General features: G+C 44.0%; 2 protein-coding genes across 3 annotated transcripts in view; one reads left to right on the forward strand and one right to left on the reverse strand.

Moving 5' to 3' along the window:
* The window catches only part of CPAP (centrosome assembly and centriole elongation protein), a 31,263-nt gene extending 30,471 nt beyond the window's left edge, over nt 1–792 (reverse strand). Inside the window, exon 1 of the mRNA XM_084616371.1 lies at nt 681–792. The gene's annotated coding sequence lies outside the window, so the exon portion shown is untranslated. The remainder of the gene's footprint in view (nt 1–680) is intronic.
* A 41-nt stretch (nt 793–833) lies between these two features.
* Nucleotides 834–20,696, forward strand: part of PARP4 (poly(ADP-ribose) polymerase family member 4) — a 116,199-nt gene continuing 96,336 nt past the window's right edge. For both annotated transcript variants that reach the window (XM_084616344.1, XM_084616345.1), the window contains exons 1-4: nt 834–916; nt 2,672–2,804; nt 10,164–10,359; nt 11,778–11,916. In XM_084616344.1, the coding sequence (XP_084472470.1) occupies nt 2,673–2,804; nt 10,164–10,359; nt 11,778–11,916 (467 nt within the window). In that variant the 5' untranslated portion in view covers nt 834–916; nt 2,672. The remainder of the gene's footprint in view (nt 917–2,671; nt 2,805–10,163; nt 10,360–11,777; nt 11,917–20,696) is intronic.

Genomic DNA, 20,696 nt, shown 5'->3' on the forward strand with positions numbered 1-20,696 from the left:
GAAAGCTGCCTTGTCTAGTAAACAAATCCTTTTCAACTTCAGTTGACAGGTGATTGGTGTCAGGCTCATTGCTGACAACCATTGTCATCAATGAGTTACTTGCATAGTGTGGATGGACCCTTATTGTGAAGCTTTGCAGCTCCAAAAAATGGAGGCAAACCCTTCATTAAAATTCGTCAAAGAGCACAAGCTAAATTCAGATCCTATATCAGGTAAAAATACCTGGTCAGATTAGACTGATTTTGGAAATCTGTGTGTGGAAGTAAAATGCAAACCCTTTTGTGTTAATCCTTAATAGCAAACTGATCCCTAAATAAAGGTGCCTGATTGGAATAGGACATAGTTGGCTGATGAGTGACACTATTATGCTTTTATTATATTTATAAAACTAATACAACAAACATGTATTTGGGTCACTAGCCAGGGGGAGGATTTTGCTGTCTGTATTGAAGTCTCTCCTTATGGAGATGGGTGGAGAAGAGTCTGTCATAGACGCAGAAAGAGAGAGTAAAATCATCTCCACCCATCAACAAAGCGAAAGAAACAGCGGCGGAAAACCCAGTATTGTAGCGTCCACTCTGTATTCTCCAGAGGGATGAAACAGGGGCGGGCTGGATTCAGTTTCCTAATCCCTAAAAGATGCCCCAGAATTCACTTGCATTGTCAATATCGCCGTCTACCTGCATTTCCGGTGCGGCTCCTGCTCCCCAGTCGGAGAACCTGCTTCTTGTTCAATTCGGTTGATCGTCTGCTTCGCAGTCAGTGCTGTCTTTTGTGCCGTTTGGACAGGCCTTTCCCTTTAGTACCCTTGGAACAGGAGAACATTCCACCCCCTCCAGTCATTACGCGCAGCCTCTGTCACACATCTTTGCAGATACCGGAAGATCCCTCTGGGCAGGAAACTCGCTCCCAGCAAGTGAGTTTATCCAGTTTGTCTCACTCTGTAACACTAGATTTTAGTCTAGGGGTGGACTCGGGTGCTTCTTTACATCTATAGACGTGTGTTTCTTATTTAGGTTGCAGACGAATAAGGGGGAAGATGAGGGAGAGTGAAATCTTTCCTCCCCTGGGATTTGCACTTCCTCCTCTCTTTACTGGGTGATTCAGATGTTAACTGTATTTGCAGGCCTCATCTCTTTAAGAAACTTCTCTCTTTTCTAGTTGAGCAGTAAGTAGTTTGACAGAGAAAGTGTAATATGGAATGCCCTTTTTGGTGCTTTCTTGGGAATTATTGCCATCTGTTTGGGTTGTTTCTTGAATTGCGGGATCAGATCTGGGTGTGTTGGCTAGATAGACATTTGTAATTATTTTCATTTACTTTAAACTCTAGAAATAATCTCATTGCTCTGGCTGCACAAATATGGTACATTATTTTTCTAAATGTCAGTATGACATCAAACTTTAAAAGGGGGTTGCGGGCCACAGTCTGTTCTAGAGGTTATATTGAGAAAATCCTTTTTTTGGCAACTGTACATTCTCAGAGGGGGATTTGAGATGGACTGTGGAAACTGCAGTCAAATCCAGTTTAGGTTCAGTCTAAGGTTTGAGTCTGACAGTGCTGAAATTATATGACTATTCACATCAAAGGGACCAAAATGGCAAGAGCTCTATTGATCTGGTAAGATTTTCACCACTTCAGATAGTCTCAGAAGATTTCCATTGTTCCACTCATTCCAACTGCTTCAACAAATGGGCAGTGGTTTAACTATGCAATACTGATTCATCACCGAGCACAGTCCATCCTGTGCAGTGAATGAGGCAGAAATAGTGTGGGAAAAGTAGCATGTGATCATAATGTATACACACAAAGAAGCTCAATTAAGGTTGCTTGATTTGGGCATTTCCTAACTTCTGAGAGCTTGACTTTGCAAACATATTGTTCTTTTAATGTAGTATTTTTGTGTGTAATGTGACAAAGTGGGAATTTTTCATAATATTTTGTGTGAATATCATGTGGATTTCACTTTCCCCTATGTCAGGGGTGGCCAACCTGTGGCTCTGGAGTAGGGTGACCAGATGTCCTGGTTTTATAGGGGCAGTCCCGATATCTGGGGCTTTGTCTTATATAGGTGCCAATTGCCCCACACCCCCTGTCCCGATTTTTCACACTTGCTATCTGGTCACCCTACTCTGGAGTCACATGCAGGTCTTCAGAAGTTAATATGTGGCTCCTTGTATAGACACCGACTCCAGGGCTGGAGCTATATGCGCCAACTTTCCAATGTGCTCACTGCTTGCGGATCACTGATTGGATGCAGATACACATTTTGTATCCCCGCAGGGCTCTAGGAATTTGCATGTACTGTAATGCTGTTCTGTCAATAAGAGACAGAGTCATTTTGGCCTTGTCTAAGATAAGAAAATAGCCCACTGCTAATAACAGATGTGAGCAGCAGGTGCAGCTAAACTGATTCGGAACATGATTTATCTGCAAGTCTAGACCAGGCCAGACACTGTTCAGCAGCATTTCAGAAACTATGGTTAAAACCAATTCAGAGTGGCCTTGTTGATGGAACTGAAAAGAGTATAAATAACAGTGCAATCTTTTTGAATGTCCCTAGTGTAGACAAGACTGTAATGTTTGGTGATAGGTCACTTGGGTGGGGTATGGTATGCAAGGAAATTCTGGAAGTTTTGTGAATTAAAACATTGTTTGTTTGTTTTTTAATAGGATGACTGTGGGAATCTTTGCAAACTGTGTGTTCTTTCTTAAAATGAAACATTTACCCATTCAGGAGAAGAATAGACTGAGAACATGCATTAAAGAAAATGGTGGAATAATTTATTTTGTGCTAAATCATGAGGTATATTTCACTTTTTTTCCCCCTAATGAACATGGAAGAAGGTTAACTTTTGCCTCTGGCAGAAAAATCACAAATGATGCAGATAGAGTGAGTGAGAGTGCTTTCATGTATGAAGTTTTAATATAAATAGTTCTATTTATCAGTGCAGTTGTAATGTATCTATCACTGTAATCTCTAGGTGACACATAAAAATTAAGAGAAATATCCTTTCTGTCCACAAAAGGACCACATGTTCCACCTTTACTTTGTTTTACTGTGTCATTTTTGATGGTAGTCTTTTTCCAGGAGAAAAATTACCAGGCCATTATTCTTCTCCTCATCACCAAGGGAAGGCATCACACAAAATGACAAGTCTTGCATTAGGTCTTGTATTTTTGTTTGGATTAGTGTAGAATCATAAAAGCGTAGGACTGGAAGGGACCTCGAGAGGTCATCTAGTTCAGTCCCCTGCACACAAGGCAGGACTCTGTAATAACTAGACCATTCCTGACAGGTGTTTGTGTAAACTGTTCTTAAAAATCTCCAATGACGGAGATTTCACAACCTCCTTAGGCAATTTGTTTAGGTTTAGGTTGGACATTAGGAAAATGAGTTCCTAATTCCTAAAATAGAATCTCCTTCCTTAGAGGTTTTTAAGGTCAGGCTTGACAAAGCCCTGGCTGGGATGATTTAACTGGGAATTGGTCCTGCTTTGAGCAGGGGGTTGGACTAGATGACCTTCTGGGGTCCCTTCCAACCCTGATATTCTATGATTCTATGATTCCCTTGCTGCAATTTAAGTCCATTGCTTCTTGTCCTATCCTCAGAGGTTAACGAGAATAATTTTTCACCCTCCTCATTGTAACGTTTATTGTACTTAGAATCATAGAATATCAGGGTTGGAAGGGACCTCAGGAGGTCATCCAATCCAACCCCCTGCTCAAAGCAGGACCAATCCCCAACTAAATCATCCCAGCCAGGGCTTTGTCAAGCCTGACTTAAAAACTTCTAAGGAAGGAGATTCCACCACCTCCCTAGGTAATGCATTCCAGTGTTTCACCACCCCCCTAGTGAAAAAGTTTTTCCTAATATCCAACCTAAACCTCCCCCACTGCAACTTGAGACCATTACTCCTCATTCCGTCATCTGCTACCACTGAGAACAGTCTAGATCCATCCTCTTTAGAACCCTCTTTCAGGTAGTTGAAAGCAGCTATCAAATCCCCCCTCATTCTTCTCTTCCGCAGACTAAACAATCCCAGTTCCCTCAGCCTCTCCTCATAACTCATGTGTTCCAGTCCCCTAACAATTTTTTTTAGAGTAACAGCCGTGTTAGTCTGTATTCGCAAAAAGAAAAGGAGTACTTGTGGCACCTTAGAGACTAACCAATTTATTTGAGCATGAGCTTTCGTGAGCTACAGCTCACTTCATCGGATGCATACCGTGGAAACTGCAGCAGACTTTATATACACACAGAGAATATGAAACAATACCTCCTCCCACCCCACTGTCCTGCTGGTAATAGCTTATCTAAAGTGATCATCAGGTTGGGCCATTTCTAGCACAAATGCAGGTTTTCTCACCCTCCACCCCCCCACACAAATTCACTCTCCTGCTGGTGATAGCCCATCCAAAGTGACAACTCTTTACACAATGTGCATGATAATCAAGTTGGGCCATTTCCTGCACAAATCCAGGTTCTCTCACCCCCCTCCCAAAAACCACACACACAAACTCACTATCCTGCTGGTAATAGCTCATCCAAAGTAACCATTCTCCCTACAATGTGCATGATAATCAAGGTGGGCCATTTCCAGCACAAATCCAGGTTTTCTCACACCCCCCCACCCCCATACAATTTTTGTTGCCCTCTGCTGGACATTTTCCAATTTTTCCAAATCCTTCTTGTAGTGTGGGGCCCAAAACTGGACACAGTACTCCAGATGAGGCCTCACCAATGTCGAATAGAGGGGAACGATCATGTCCCTCGATCTGCTGGCAATACCCCTACTTATACATCCCAAAATGCCATTGGCCTTCTTGGCAACAAGGGCACACTGTTGACTCATATCCAGCTTCTTGTCCACTGTAACCCCTAGGTCCTTTTCTGCAGAACTGCTGCCTAGCCATTCGGTCCCTAGTCTGTAGTGGTGCATGGGATTCTTCCGTCCTAAGTGCAGGACTCTGCATTTGTCCTTGCTGAACCTCATCAGATTTCTTTTGGCCCAATACTCTAATTTGTCTATCCCTACCCTCCAGAGTATCTACCGCTCCTCCCAGTTTAGTGTCATCTGCAAACTTGCTGAGGGTGCAATCCACACCATCCTCAAGATCATTTAATGAAGATATTGAACAAAACCAGCCCCAGGACCGACCTCTGGGGCATTCCACTTGATACCGACTGCCAACTAGACATGCCATTGATCACTACCCATTGAGCCTGACAATCTAGCAAGCTTTCTATCCACCTTATAATCCATTCATCCAGCCCAGACTTCTTTAACTTACTGTCAAGAATACTGTGGGAGACCGTGTCAAAAGCTTTGCTAAAGTCAAGGAACAACACGTCCACTGCTTTCCCCTCATCCACAGAGCCAGTTATCTCGTCATAGAAGGCGATTAGATTAGTCAGGCATGCCTTGCCCTTGGTGAATCCATGCTGACTGTTCCTGATCACTTTCCTCTCCTCTAAGTGCTTCAGAATTGATTCCTTGAGGACCTGCTCCATGTTTTTTCCAGGGACTGAGGTGAGGCTGACTGGCCTGTAGTTCCCAGGATCCTCCTTCTTCCCTTTTTTAAAGATTGGCACTACATTAGCCTTTTTCCAGTTGTCCAGGACCTCCCCCGATCGCCATGAGTTTTCAAAGATAATGGCCAATGGCTCTGCAATCACATCCGCCAACTCCTTTAGCACTCTCGGATGCAACGCATCCGGCCCCATGGACTTGTGCTCGTCCAGCTTTTCTAAATAGTCCCAAACCACTTCTTTCTTCACAGAGGGCTGGTCACCTCCTCCCCATGCTGTGCTGCCCAGTGCAGCAGTCTGGGAGCTGACCTAGTTCGTGAAGACAGTACACTGGCTTTTCCACATCCTCTGTCACTAGGTTGCCTCCCCCATTCAGTAAGGGGCCCACGCTTTCCTTGACCACCTTCTTGTTGCTAACATACCTGAAGAAACCCTTCTTGTTACTCTTAACATCTCTTGCTAGCTGCAACTCCAGGTGTGATTTGGCCTTCCTGATTTCACTCCTGCATGCCCGAGCAATATTTTTATACTCTTCCCTGGTCATTTGTCCAATCTTCCACTTCTTGTAAGCTTCTTTTTTGAGTTTACGATCAGCAATCATTTCACTGTTAAGCCAAGCTGGTCGCCTGCCGTATTTACTATTCTTTCGACACATCTGGATGGTTTGTTCCTGTAACCTCAGTAAGGATTCTTTAAAATACAGCCAGCTCTCCTGGACTCCTTTCCCCCTCATGTTATTCTCCCAGGGGATCTTGCCCATCAGCTCCCTGAGGGAGTCAAAGTCTGCTTTTCTGAAGTCCAGGGTCCGTATTCTGCTGCTCTCCTTTCTTCCCTGTGTCAGGATCCTGAACTCGACCATCTCATGGTCATTGCCTCCCAGGTTCCCATCCACTTTTGCTTCCCCTACTAATTCTTCCCGGTTTGTGAGCAGCAGGTCAAGAAGAGCTCTGCCCCTAGTTGGTTCCTCCAGCACTTGCACCAGGAAATTGTCCCCTACACTTTCCAAAAACTTCCTGGATTGTCTGTGCACCGATGTATTGCTCTCCCAGCAGATATCAGGGTGATTGAAGTCTCCCATGAGAACCAGGGCCTGCGATCTAGTAACTTCCGTGAGTTGCCAGAAGAAAGCCTCATCCATCTCATCCCCCTGGTCCGGTGGTCTATAGCAGACTCCCACCACGACATCACCCTTGTTGCTCACGCTTCTAAACTTAATCCAGAGACTGTCAGGTTTTTCTGCAGTTTCATACTTGAGCTCTGAGCAGTCATACTGCTCTCTTACATACAATGCAACTCCCCCACCTTTTCTGCCCTGCCTGTCCTTCCTGAACAGTTTATATCCATCCATGACAGTACTCCAGTCATGTGAGTTATCCCACCAAGTCTCTGTTTTTCCAATCACATCATAATTCCTTGACTGTGCCAGGACTTCCAGTTCTCCCTGCTTGTTTCCCAGGCTTCGTACATTTGTGTATAGGCACTTGAGATAGCTTGCTGTTTGTCCTGCTTTCTTAGTATAAGGCAGAAGCCCTCCCCTTTCGCGCTCTCCTGCTTGTGCTTCCTCCCGATATCCCACGTTCCCATTTACCTCAGGACTTTGGTCTCCTTCCCCCTGTGAACCTAGTTTAAAGCCCTCCTCACTAGGTTAGCCAGCCTGCTTACGAAGATGCTCTTCCCTCTCTTCGTTAGGTGGAGCCCATCTCTGCCTAGCACTCCTACTTCTTGGAACACCATCCCAGGGTCAAAGAATCCAAAGTCTTCTCTCCGACACCACCTGCGTAGCCATTCGTTGCCTTCCATGATTCAACGGTCTCTACCCAGGCCTTTTCCTTCCGCGGGGAGGATGGACGAGAACACCACTTGCGCCTCAAACTCCTTTATCCTTCTTCCCAGAGACATGTAGTCTGAAGTGATCTGCTCGAGGTCATTCTTGGCAGTATCATTGGTGCCCATGTGGAGAAGCAGGAAGGGGTAGCGATCCTAGGGCTTCATGAGTCTCGGCATTCTCTCCATCACGTCGTGAATCCTAGCTCCTGGCAAGCAGCAGACTTCTCGGTTTTCCCGGTCAGGGCGGCAGATAGATGACTTAGTCCCCCTGAGGAGAGAGTCCCCGACCACCACCACCCGCCTCCTCCTCTTGGGAGCAGTGGTCATGGAACCCCCAACCCTAGGACAGTGCATCTCATGCCTTCCAGTCGGCAGAGTCTCCTTCTTTTCCCTTCCCTCAGATGTATCATCCAGTCCACTCTCCGCATTAGTACCTATGGAGAGAGCATGAAAACGGTTGCTTACCTGTATCTGCACTGCTGGTACATGGACGCTCCCCTTTCTTCTTCTGGAGGTCACATGCTGCCAAATTTCTTCACCGTCCTCCTGTCCCCGCTGTGCAGCCTGCTCTGAATCTTCAGAACATTGTGCCCGTAGAAGCATATCCTGATGTCTGTCCAGGAAATCTTCAGTTTCTCTTATGGAACGCAGAGTCGATACTTGTTTCTCCAGACCTTGAACCTTCTCTTCCAATATGGAGACCCACTTGCACTTTGTACAGACAAAGTCACTTTTGTCCTGTGGAAGAAAGACAAACATGGCACATCCAGTGCAGGTCACAACAGCTGAACGCTCCCCATCCATATTACTTTCCTTTTACGAGCTTCCTCAGGAGTTGTAGTAACTACTCAGAGAAGCCAGCAAGATGTAAGCCTCAGTGGGTTCTCCCCAGGCGAACTCCCAGGCAAACTCCCTCTGTTAGCCTCTCTCTGCTGTTTGCCACTCAGCTGGTTCGAGCTGACTGGCTTTTTATAACAGTCAGGCCCACTCAAAGCTCACCTGGAACAAAGCACTCCCAATTCACACTTTTCAAACAATCAAGCAAACACAGGTCAAACTGTCCCCACAACAGACACTCAGATACTCACCAACACAGCCTCTCTAATGCAGCCCTTAGCATACCTCCTCTCAGACAGATCCCAGGCAAACTCCCTCTGTTAGCCTCTCTGCTGTTCACCACTCAGCTGGTTCACAGCTGACTGGCTTTTTATAACAGTCAGGCCCACTCTTGAAAACTGTTACTGTGTCCCGTCCCCCCCCCGTCATCTTTTCTCCAGGCTAAACAAACCCAATTTTTTCAATCTTTCCTCATGGGTCATGTTTTCTAGACCTTTAATCATTTTCGTTGCTCTCCTCTTTACTTTCTTTAGTTTGTCCACATCTTTCCTGAAATGCGTCCAGTTCTGGGTGCCACAATAGTCCAGAAGAGGCATTATTAGCACAGAGTAGAGGGTAAGAATTACTTCTCGTATCTTGCTTACAACACTCCTACTAATATACCCCCAGAATGATGTTTGCTTTTTTTGCAACAGTGTTACACTGTTGACTCATATTTAGCTTGTGATCCACTATGACCCCCAGATCCCTTTCTGCAGTACTCCTTCCTAGGCAGTCATTTCCCATTTTGTATGTGTGCAACTGATTGTTCCTTCCTCAGTGGAGTACTTTGCATTTGTCCTTATTGAATTTCATCCTGTTTACTTCAGACCATTTCTCCAATTTGTCCAGATCATTTTCAATTTTAATCCTGTCCTCCAAAGCACTTGCAACCCCTTCCAGCTTGGTATCATCTGCAAACTTTATAATTGTATTCTCTATGCCATTGTCTAAATCATTTATGAAGATATTGAACAGAACTGGACTCAGAACTGATTCTTGCAGGACCTACTCGATATGCCCTTCCAACTTGATTGTGAACCACTGATAACTACTCTCTGGGAACAGTTTTCCAACCACTTATGCACTCACCATATAGTAGCTCCATCTAGGCCAGTGGTGGGCAATCTGTGGCCCGTCACAGTAATACACTGGTGGGCCACAAGACAGTTTATTTACATTCACCATCCACAGGCATGGCCATCCACAGCTTCCAGTGGCCATGGTTCGCCATTCCCGGCCAATGGGAGCTGCGGGAAGCGGCGTGGGCCACAGCGGATTACCCTGATGGGCTGCACGTTGCCCACCACTGATCTAGGCTATATTCCACTAGTTTGTTTATGAAAAGATATGCCACATCTACTGCTTCCCCCATCCACAAGGCTTGCTACCCTGTCAAAGAAAGCTATTATGTTGGTTTGACACAATTTGTTCTTGACAAATGCTCATTGACTGTTACTTATCACCTTACTGTCTTCTAGATGTTTGCGAATGATTGCTTGATTATTCATTCCATTATCTTTCCAGGTACTTGAAGTTAAGCTGACTGGTCTGTAATTCTCCAGGTTGTCCTTATTCCTCTTTTTATAGATTGATACTATATTTGCCCTCTTCCATTCCTCTGGAATCTCTTCCATCTGCCATGAGTTTTCAAAGATAATTACTAATGGCTCAGATATCTCCTCAGTCAGCTCCTTGAGTATTCTATGATGTATTTCATCAGGCTCTGGTGACTTGAATATATCTAACTTGTCTAAGTAATTTTTAACTTGTTCTTTCTCTATTTTAGCCTCAGAATTGACCTCATTTTCACTGGCATTCACTATGTTGTTTACTAATAGGAAATTAGTATTGAGTAAACGAACTAGTAAACTGCAGTAGTTACCTATTTTTGCATCTGCGTAATGGCTGTGATTTTAACCTTGTTTTTAGTGTACACATGTCATTGTGGATAATGTTGCTGTACTCAGCTCTTATCATCTGAAAACTATTGAGAAGTATCGACTCCCCATTGTAAGTGCTGATTTTGTATGGAAATCAGCAGAAGAAAGAAAACTTGTACAGATTGATGACTATGAGTCTAGTAAATCATTGGAAGGTACTTCTGATCAAAAGCCAAGCTGTTACGGTAAGTGTATTTAGTGAAGTTTTTTATGGGCTGGTTACTTTGGAGAGGAAGATTTAATTTAGAATTTAGAATTTCAAATGGATTAGCAACAATGGCTGTTTGCAGAAAAGTAATATAAATAGTAGCTGCAGAAAAGAAGCTGGGCATAATGGACCACACCACAGTGGAGTTTTTCCCATTGATTTTAACGGGCTTTGGATCAGGCCCTGAATCAGGAATATGGGTAAAATAATAAATTCAATCATGACAGTCTTTTTGAACCCACTGAAAAAATATCACTTGTAGTTAGCTAGAAGCTTTAGTTTGATTCAACAGTAAATATTGGCAGGTTTCAGAGTAACAGCCGTGTTAGTCTGTATTCGCAAAAAGAAAAGGAGTACTTGTGGCACCTTAGAGACTAACCAATTTATTTGAGCATGAGCTTTCGTGAGCTACAGCTCACTTCATCGGATGCATACCGATGAAGTGAGCTGTAGCTCACGAAAGCTCATGCTCAAATAAATTGGTTAGTCTCTAAGGTGCCACAAGTACTCCTTTTCTTTTTAGTAAATATTGGGTTAACAGAATGCTACAAAGAAAGGTGTTAGTTTCTGAGGCAACAAACTTTGAGGAATTATGAAATCTAGAGAACAGGATGTAATAGTAGAAGTATGAAATTAACAGCAATGAGTATGGAAGAAGGGTTTGAACATACTATAATTAAGATACACAGACTTCAATTTTACTCAGAAAAAAAAATACAAGCAAAAAAGGTCCGTAGTGACACTGAGAGACTACTCAAGAATTTGAAAATAGTCCAAATAATCTGTTTTAGGTTATTAGTCCCCTCATACATTGTCTTCAATTTTTTTTTTCAGACTGAGACCCATTCATTATTTTATTGCCCCTCCCCCTTTTTTAAACACTTCTAAGTAACTTTTATTTCTTTTTGCTTTTTTGGTGATAGCAGTGTCTCCTAATGAATTGTCATCTGTGAGTTTTGTGTGGTGTTCACCCCCTCCGTAAGATTGTAGTAAAGATGTTGTTATACTTTTCTGAACTCCTTGTAATGCAGAATTTAGTATCTCATGGATAAATTAATATTATGGATCAGTGTGGTCTTAAAAAATAAACGCAGGGTTAGGAGTCAGGAGCCCCTGAGTTCTAATCTCGGCTCTACCAGTGACTCACTGTTGGACGTTGGCCAAATAATTTTAGCTCATTGCCTCAGTTTCTCTATTTGTAACCTGCTACTGTTTACCTTAGCTACCTGATAGGAGTATTGTGATGATTAATTATTTAGCATCCATACAGTTCTTTGAACATATAAAGCACTTTGTAAATGCTAAGTAGCATTATTGATTTTTGAGCTATTAATATGTTAAACATAAGTAAACCAGGTAGAAGGAAATATGCCAAGTAACGTATTTTGATAACAGGTGAAAAAAACCGCTCATCTTCTGAGCATGATATTAAGGAAAAAGAGGATACCACTGAGAAGAATGAAAACTGTGGCCCTGATCCCACTCCCTTGGAAGTCAGTGATTGCTCTGTTGGGCCCAGTATGGAGAGCATCAGGTAATCCCTCTGCCTAGCATAAAAGAAAAAATGTATTTTGATATTAAGTGTGAAAGGGGGGTCAGTTTACGAATTTGCCAGCATTCCTGTTAGATTTTTAAAGTTGAAATCTAACAAATTATGTTTACCAATATGTAATAGAATCCAATAGGATAAACCCTTTCCATGGAGTCCAGGTAATGTTAGCTTATTAGTTTAACACTAGGTTCTTTTCAGGTCAACTTTCCTGATTGAGAAGTACTGCTCACTTGCTTATTCTTAACCAATCAACAATTTATTAATTCACCAGAATCACATTAACATAAATAATCAACAGTTCCCGACACAAATGTAGACACAGCCAAGTGTGTGTACTACAACACAATATGGTCTTACAAGCAATTATCACAGACCAGAGTTGAGGCTCAGTAGTTATACCAGAGAACAATGCAAATTACCAAAATTTCTCATTACATTTACTTATGGATCAACAATTCTCAATCTGTTAGTACCTAACACATTTATCACAAGTGCAAAGGTGCACTTGTCTGTAAGGCATTTTAAAGAGCACGGTTACTTCTTTTTGGCTAGATTGGTGCAAAAGGGACAAGTTTACAATATTAAAAGCAAAAAGAAAAGGAGTACTTGTGGCATCTTAGAGACTAACAAATTTATTTGAGCATGAGCTTTCATGAGCTACAGCTCACTTCATCGGATGCATGTAGTGGAAAATACAGTGGGGAGATTTTATATACACAGAGAACATGAAACAATGGGTGTTACCATACAGACTGTAACAAGAGTGATCAGGTAAGGTGAGCTATTACCAGCAGGAGAGCGGGGGTTGGTGGGGAACCTTTTGTAGTGATAATCAAAGTGGGCCATTTCCAGCAGTTGACAAGAACGTGTGACGAAAATCTCTACGCCAATTTGATTGGACTTACAAAGGAGTTAAAATCTAAAATATGGTTACCTAAGGTATCACTAGGGAGTGTAGACTCAGCAAGATAACGTGCAGTTATTTATATTAAAGGGTTTTTTTCCCTTTCTAATCTTTGAAAAGAAATCTCACTACCTCTTATCCTCCTAACCCTGGGAGGGGGAAGAGTCCTTTCCATATGTCTAGTCCAGGCATCAGTTGCACTTTGGATTCTGCAGCTTCTTGTGTTAGATTCAGTCTACGCTCTCGAGCACATGGTGACCTCAGTTTTATGTACTCTCTGATTCTTGTTGGGCATGTGCCAAATGGGTGCTGAGATTTCAGCTCTTAGTGTCTTTTCTACTTCCACTGGTACCCAGTAGATGGCGATGGTGTATAACAAATTTCCTTAATCTTTTTTTATATCAGAGGCTTTTAAAATTTGATTCATTTCAAGCAGGCCAGAACTCCGTCCCCCACCCCCAACCCTCCTCCTCTCTCTCCTCCTGGGGCCCTGTCCTTTGGCCAGGCCAGATAGAGGCACATAGGAGCTGTGGTAGGGTGAGCACTGAGCATATTCCCCCTGTGCAGAGCTGCACTCCCAAAGCCCCTCTCCTTCCCTCTTTCTCCCCTCCCCCCCGCGTGGAGCTGCCCCCGCCCCAAGTCCCTTTTTGGCAAAACTGGGCATTTGTCCCATTTGCTCTTGCCAACTGATGATGAACAAATGCCCATTTTTGCCAAAAAAAGTTGGGAAGTCCGGGGTAGGGCTTAAAAGGGGACTGTCCTGGCCAAAACAGGACATATGGTCACCCTAAACTGGGGGTTGGGACCCCGAGGGAGTCACGTGGTTATTACATGGGGTGTGGGTCACAAGTTGTCAGCCTCCCACCTCAAACCCTGCTTTGCCTCCAGCATTTATAATGGTGTTAAAATATATTAAAAAGTGTTTTTAATGTATAAGGAGGGGTTACACTTCAGAGGTTTGCTATGTGAAAGTACAACAGTTTGAGAACCACAGCCCTAGACTGTAGTAAGAGCCACCCGGGCAGTGTTTTCCCCAGGAATTGAAATTAGGTGGGGCGTTCAAATATACGGGGTAGGGGGCAGGGCTGATGAGGGGTGAGACCATGAGGGTGATGGTGGGCTGTATGGCACCATAGTAAAAACGGAAAAATGTTTCATGACTATTTTATTAGATTTAACTCATGTTTTAAAATCATCACACAAATTAAAGTTGGCTACTCAAGCCTTCTATGAAGCACTACATCTACATCCTTCTTGGTTTCTTGTTATAATTTTGCACAACTCTGTTAATGAACTTCTTGAATGCAATGCGTTCATCTTTGGTGGCTTCTTGTGTGTACAGTACTTCCATTCCTTCAATTGATATGCTCATTAGTTCATTCATATGATCAGGCAGAAGGCGACTTCTTTCAGAACACAAAATTCTATTCAATGATGCAAAAGAATGCTCAGCTGTAGCTGTTGTGACTGGGAGTAGCAAGAGATGAATTCCTACTTCTTTCATCCTAGGAAACATAACACAAAGATCGGTTAGAGCCAAAATAAAAAAGAAGTTGAAGTAAAATCTTCATTCATTTGTCGTATGATATTCAACTCTGTGTTCAAATTCTCTATTCTGTCCTGAGTACATGGCAGCCCCATTTCTGGTAGTGCCTCACGCTGCTCAACTGTCAGTGTTTTATAGGACAGGGATCTGTAAAAGCTACGTAGAGGTTGAGTAGTATCTAGAAGTCGCTGTTATAGATTTTTAAGAATCAAGTCTGTGTACTTTTTCAGTTGTCTTAACAAACACTTCTTGTCCTCTTCACTTAAGGATTCAATATAAATGTCTTCATTAGTCAACTTCTGGACTGAAGTCTTTGCTTCTTCCAGTACTTTTTCAATGGATAGCTCTCTGATTCATCCAAATGTAGCTTCTGTTGCTGGACAAAGATCTACTACTGTTGTAGCAGATGCCTGGATGGCATTGTTTAATGACCCAAATGGTTTCAACAGTAGAATTACAAGAAAGAGAATGGCAGAGTCTTCTCTGAACGTAGTAGCAAAAGTAATCCACCAGCCTCACTACTTAGATCCATCCCATCTTGGTAGATACTTTCCAAAGTCAGTAATAATGGCTGGAGTAATTTTAAGACAACAGCCAAGGATCGCTCATGATAAAGCCAGAGGGTTTTCCCCGGTTGTACTAATTTGAACTTCAGTCCTAGTGTATCTTCTATATTTTCCAAGATATTCAGTCTTTTTGGACTCTTGCTGAAAAAATAATACAATGAAGACATTAAATTTATAGCTTTTTAAATGTCTTTTGAAGAGTCTGCAGCTCGTACTGGCACTAGTTGGAGTATATGGCCTCTGCAGTGTGTACAGGAGAGATTAGGGTTACACTTTTCTCTGAGCAAAGCTTGTACTCCACCGTGTCTTCCAGAGAAGTTTGCAGCTCCATGAAATGCACAAGCAGCCATCTGTTTGGGGTCCAATTGACAAGCATCTAACTCTTCTAAGATGTGGGTTGTCACAGATGCAGCTGATGTGTCTTCTATAACTTGAACATCTAGAAATGCATCTACTGACCTACCACTGACATCAAGATAACGTACACAATGACTTAATATTTGATGCCCATTTGCATCAGTGCATTCATCAGCCCTGTATGCAAATTTTTTGAATGTTGTGAGAGAGTTCTTCACTTTTTCAACTGTTGAGTCTTTCACTGTTGCACCACATGCGTCTAGCCAGTCAGTTGAGCTTCTTGCAGAAAGCTAGTGAGCATTTGCTGGTCTTGTTCGGAACCAGTGTTCAACTTCAGGATGAACAAGTGACAATGCACTTAACATTGGCCTCCAGTTTGTAGTGTGTGGTATCTCTTGCTTAAATAGAAAGTATGATGCCACAGCCATGTTTGTTCACATGAACTGTGTTGTGTCTCCAGCAACCTTAACAGTCTCATTAACTCTCACCGGTGTTGTCCTGGGTCAGTGGAGACTCAGAGTTCAGAGGTGCTTTCACATGAGTTCACCTCCCAGGTGGTGGGCAAGAAAGCACCTTGCTCATTCCTCCAGCTGCTCACTGTTTGCTCTGGTCACTGTTGTTTGTTGTGTCACCATTCACTTCATTGCTGTGTTGCCAATGGCCCTGCACCGTCACCTTCTGCTGCCACCTGCTACTGTGACCTCTGCAAGTTGGTCTCTTGAGGTTCCACCCAACTCCAAGTGATTTCAGCTGAGCTCTCAGTGGGGGAACCTCGCTGCTAGTGCAGACTGGGCTGTCTCTTCCACAGAAACACTGTCCCACAGCAGGCCTAAGCACTTAGACCTGATTATCAGTGATTTCAGCTGTAGTGGTCACTTAACAAAACAAAAGACTGTCTGTGGCAGGGGTGGGCAAACTTTTTGGCCCAAGGGCCACATATGGGTATGAAAATTATATGGTAGGCCATTAATGCTCACAAAATTGGGGGTTAGGGTGCAGAAGGGAGAGAGGGCTCTGTATGGGGGTACAGGCTCTGGGATGGGGCCAGAAATTAGGTGTTCAGGGTGTGGGAGGAGGCTCCGGGCTGGGGGGTGAGGGCTCTGGGGTGCAGGAGGGTGGGACCGAGGGGTTTGGAAGGTGGGAGGGGGGATCAGGGCAGGTGATCAGGGGTGCAGGCTCTGGGCGGCCCTTATCTCAAGCAGCTCCCAGAAGCAGCAGCATGTCCTCTCTCCGGCTCCTATGCAGAGGTGCAGCCAGGTGGCTCTGTGCACTGCCCCGTCTGCAGGCACCACCCCTGCACCTCTCATTGGCCCTATTTGCTGGCCAATGGGAGCTGTGGGGGCAGCGCTTGTGGCGGAGGGCAGCGTTTGGAGCCCCTGGCTGTCCCTACGCATAGGAGCTGGAGGAGGGATGTGCCGCTGCTTCTGGGAGCTGTGCAGAGCAAGCCCCCGCTCCCGCTCCCTGGCAGAAGCTTGAGGGCTGGATTAAAACATCTGAAGGGCCAGATGCAGCCACAAGCCCGCAATTTGCCCACCCCGATCTACGAGCCTAATCAGCTCTGTCTTTAAAGAGAGGAGAGGGGCAGGTCAAATAGTACTTGTGACTCAGGCAGACCATCAAGCAAAACACCTGTCCCAGCCTCTCTCTTGATGCCCTCAATCAGCACAGGCTAAGTATAGTTCTACTGCCCTTTACTCATACAATAAGAATAACAACATTTTATCCCCCCCCGAACCCCCCCGCATTCAAGTGATTTGTAACCCAGCCCCAGCCAAAATCTATCACCTGGGCAACACAGCTCTGTTTGCTAGATACCTAGGTAGATTAGGTGTGAATGTAAATACAATCTGGTCCTGAAGCCTTTCCCCCTAGCTCATCAGCAGCTGTCAGGGAGAGCTCATTTAGACTTTGCTTACAAATCATAATTTGAAATTATTAGGTTGGCCAACATCACCAAAATGAATGCACTGACATTGTCATAAAAAACAGGTTTCAGAGTAGCAGCCGTGTTAGTCTGTATTCGCAAAAAGAAAAGGAGGACTTGTGGCACCTTAGAGACTAACCAATTTATTAGAGCATAAGCTTTCGTGAGCTACAGCTCACTTCCTCAGATGCATATCGTGGAAACTGCAGCAGGCTTTATATATACACAGAGAATATGAAACAATACCTATTCCCACCCCACTGTCCTGCTGGTAATAGCTTATCTAAAGTGATTTCCAGCACAAATCCAGGTTTTCTCACCCTCCACCCCCCCACACAAATTCACTCTCCTGCTGGTGATAGCCCATCCAAAGTGACAACTCTTTACACAATGTGCATGACAATCAAGCTGGGCTATTTCCTGCATAAATCCAGGTTCTCACATCCCCCCACCCCCATACACACACAAACTCACTCTCCTGCTGGTAATAGCTCATCCAAACTGACCACTCTTCAAGTTAAAATCCAAGTTAAACCAGAACATCTGGGGGGGGGGGTAGGAAAAAACAAGAGGAAACAGGCTACCTTGCATAATGACTTAGCCACTCCAAGTCTCTATTTAAGCCTAAATTAATAGTATCCAATTTGCAAATGAATTCCAATTCAGCAGTTTCTCGCTGGAGTCTGGATTTGAAGTTTTTTTGTTTTAAGATAGCGACCTTCATGTCTGTGATCGCGTGACCAGAGAGATTGAAGTGTTCTCCGACTGGTTTATGAATGTTACAATTCTTGACATCTGATTTGTGTCCATTTATTCTTTTACGTAGAGACTGTCCAGTTTGAAAAACAACAGCTGTATAAGGAAGCTAGTCTATGTTCATACTTTTCAAATCTATTATACTTTTTTCAGATACAAGTATTTTATCATACACTTTATGTGCTTTTAAAGTGTGTATTAATGTTTCAATTTAAATTAAAATGTCCAAACAATCACTAAATTGGCAACACTGCATGTAACTAGTTTACGAAACTGGGGGGAGGGTGTTGTGGAAATTCAGGGGGGGTAGGGAAATCCCTGCATGCGGGCAGCTGTGGGGAACCCCGGACCTTCCACCTGCCCTGGGCGAGGAGCTGGGATGCACAAGAGCAGCCCCCGGCTCGTGGCTGGCGTCCAGGTCAGGTGGAGGGTCCAGGGGTCCCCACAGCAGCCCAGGCTCCTTGGGCAGCTCTTACCACTGCCTGACTTCCGGCCAGGACAGGAGGCAGGGCCATAGGGGGAGGGGAGGGAGCAGGGGGCATGGTATCATGGGCTGTGTAGGGGGGCAATGTTCTTTGTGCCAGGGCCCCAATAAATTTTAATCTGCCTTTGATTTCAAGGATTTTGGCCCTACTATCAATTGGGATTCCCCCAATCTAAGAAATTTCTCTTAATATCCCAAAGTTATACCCTGGTTTATGTCTTTTAACATTTCTCCTTCCATAGGCCAGAAGAGTCCTATTCTAGAGTGTAACAATTATTTACAATGAAAACCAACAAAATCTTTACAATCTTCTAAGTTTGGAGGACATACTCCATACATTATTTGATTATACATAAGTATTTCACATTATTTAGGATTTATAATAGAATAAGAGGCATTTTTCACATATGGAAGGATATATATCTGACTCACAAGGCAAACAGCTATGCATGTGCTAATTTGAGGTTAAGGACAAATTATTCACAGTATATTTGATTTATATTTACAAAAAACACAGTGTATAGTTTATAGTCAGTTTGGGGTGAAAACACTCTGCATAGGAGAGATGGATGTGACCTTTGCTTAGTAACATGGAATTTATTAGCTAGGTTGTGGAAAAAGAAAGAGGTTTATCCATTTACAAATTCTGAGATACTTGCCTATGTGATTAACAATACTGTCATTTTAGTTTCTATAGTTGGGTAGAAGAATAGATCAGAATTCTCAACTTTGGCTGATCTGTGGTCCTTAGACAAAGTGTCTCACATGATGTGAAATATTTGCTTATTGTCTTAGGTAGATTCTGTATATATATACAAATGCACAAAGCCTTGGAAACAAGCAGGGAGAACTGGAGGTCCTGGTGATGTCAAGGAACTATGACGTGATCGGAATAACAGAGACTTGGTGGGATAACTCACATGACTGGAGTACTGTCATGGATGGTTATAAACTGTTCAGGAAGGACAGGCAGGGCAGAAAAGGTGGGGGAGTAGCACTGTATGTAAGGGAGCAGTATGACTGCTCAGAGCTCCGGTATGAAACTGCAGAAAAACCTGAGTGTCTCTGGATTAAGTTTAGAAGTGTGTGCAACAAGAGTGATGTAGTGGTGGGAGTCTGCTATAGACCACCGGACCAGGGGGATGAGGTGGATGAGACTTTCTTCCGGCAGCTCACGGAAGCTACTAGATCGCATGCCCTGATTCTCATGGGTGACTTTAATTTTCCTGATATCTGCTGGGAGAGCAATACAGCGGTGCATAGACAATCCAGGAAGTTTTTGGAAAGCGTAGGGGACAATTTCCTGGCGCAAGTGCTAGAGGAGCCAACTAGGGGGGGCGCTTTTCTTGACCTGCTGCTCACAAACCGGGTAGAATTAGTGGGGGAAGCAAAATGGGAATCTGGGAGGCAGTGACCATGAGTTGGTTGAGTTCAGGATCCTGATGCAGGGAAGAAAGGTAAGCAGCAGGATACGGACCCTGGACTTCAGGAAAGCAGACTTCGACTCCCTCAGGGAACGGATGGCCAGGATCCCCTGGGGGACTAACTTGAAGGGGAAAGGAGTCCAGGAGAGCTGGCTGTATTTCAAGGAATCCCTGTTGAGGTTACAGGGACAAACCATCCCGATGAGTCGAAAGAATAGTAAATATGGCAGGCGACCAGCTTGGCTTAATGGTGAAATCCTAGTGGATCTTAAACATAAAAAAGAAGCTTACAAGAAGTGGAAGGTTGGACATATGACCAGGGAAGAGTATAAAAATATTGCTCGGGCATGTAGGAATGATATCAGGAGGGCCAAATCGCACCTGGAGCTGCAGCTAGCCAGAGATGTCAAGAGTAACAAGAAGGGTTTCTTCAGGTATGTTGGCAACAAGAAGAAAGCCAAGGAATGTGTGGGCCCCTTACTGAATGAGGGAGGCAACCTAGTGACAGAGGATATGGAAAAAGCTAATGTACTCAATGCTTTTTTTGCCTCTGTTTTCACTAACAAGGTCAGCTCCCAGACTACTGCACTGGGCATCACAAAATGCGGAAGAGATGGCCAGCCCTCTGTGGAGATAGAGGCGGTTAGGGACTATTTAGAAAAGCTGGACGTGCACAAGTCCATGGGGCCGGACGAGTTGCATCCGAGAGTGCTGAAGGAATTGGCGGCTGTGATTGCAGAGCCACTGGCCATTATCTTTGAAAACTCGTGGCAAACCGGGGAAGTCCCGGATGACTGGAAA

This window comes from Lepidochelys olivacea (genome assembly GCF_965140295.1).
Source record: "Lepidochelys olivacea isolate rLepOli2 genome assembly, chromosome: 1".
Classification (NCBI taxonomy): Eukaryota; Metazoa; Chordata; order Testudines; family Cheloniidae; genus Lepidochelys; species Lepidochelys olivacea.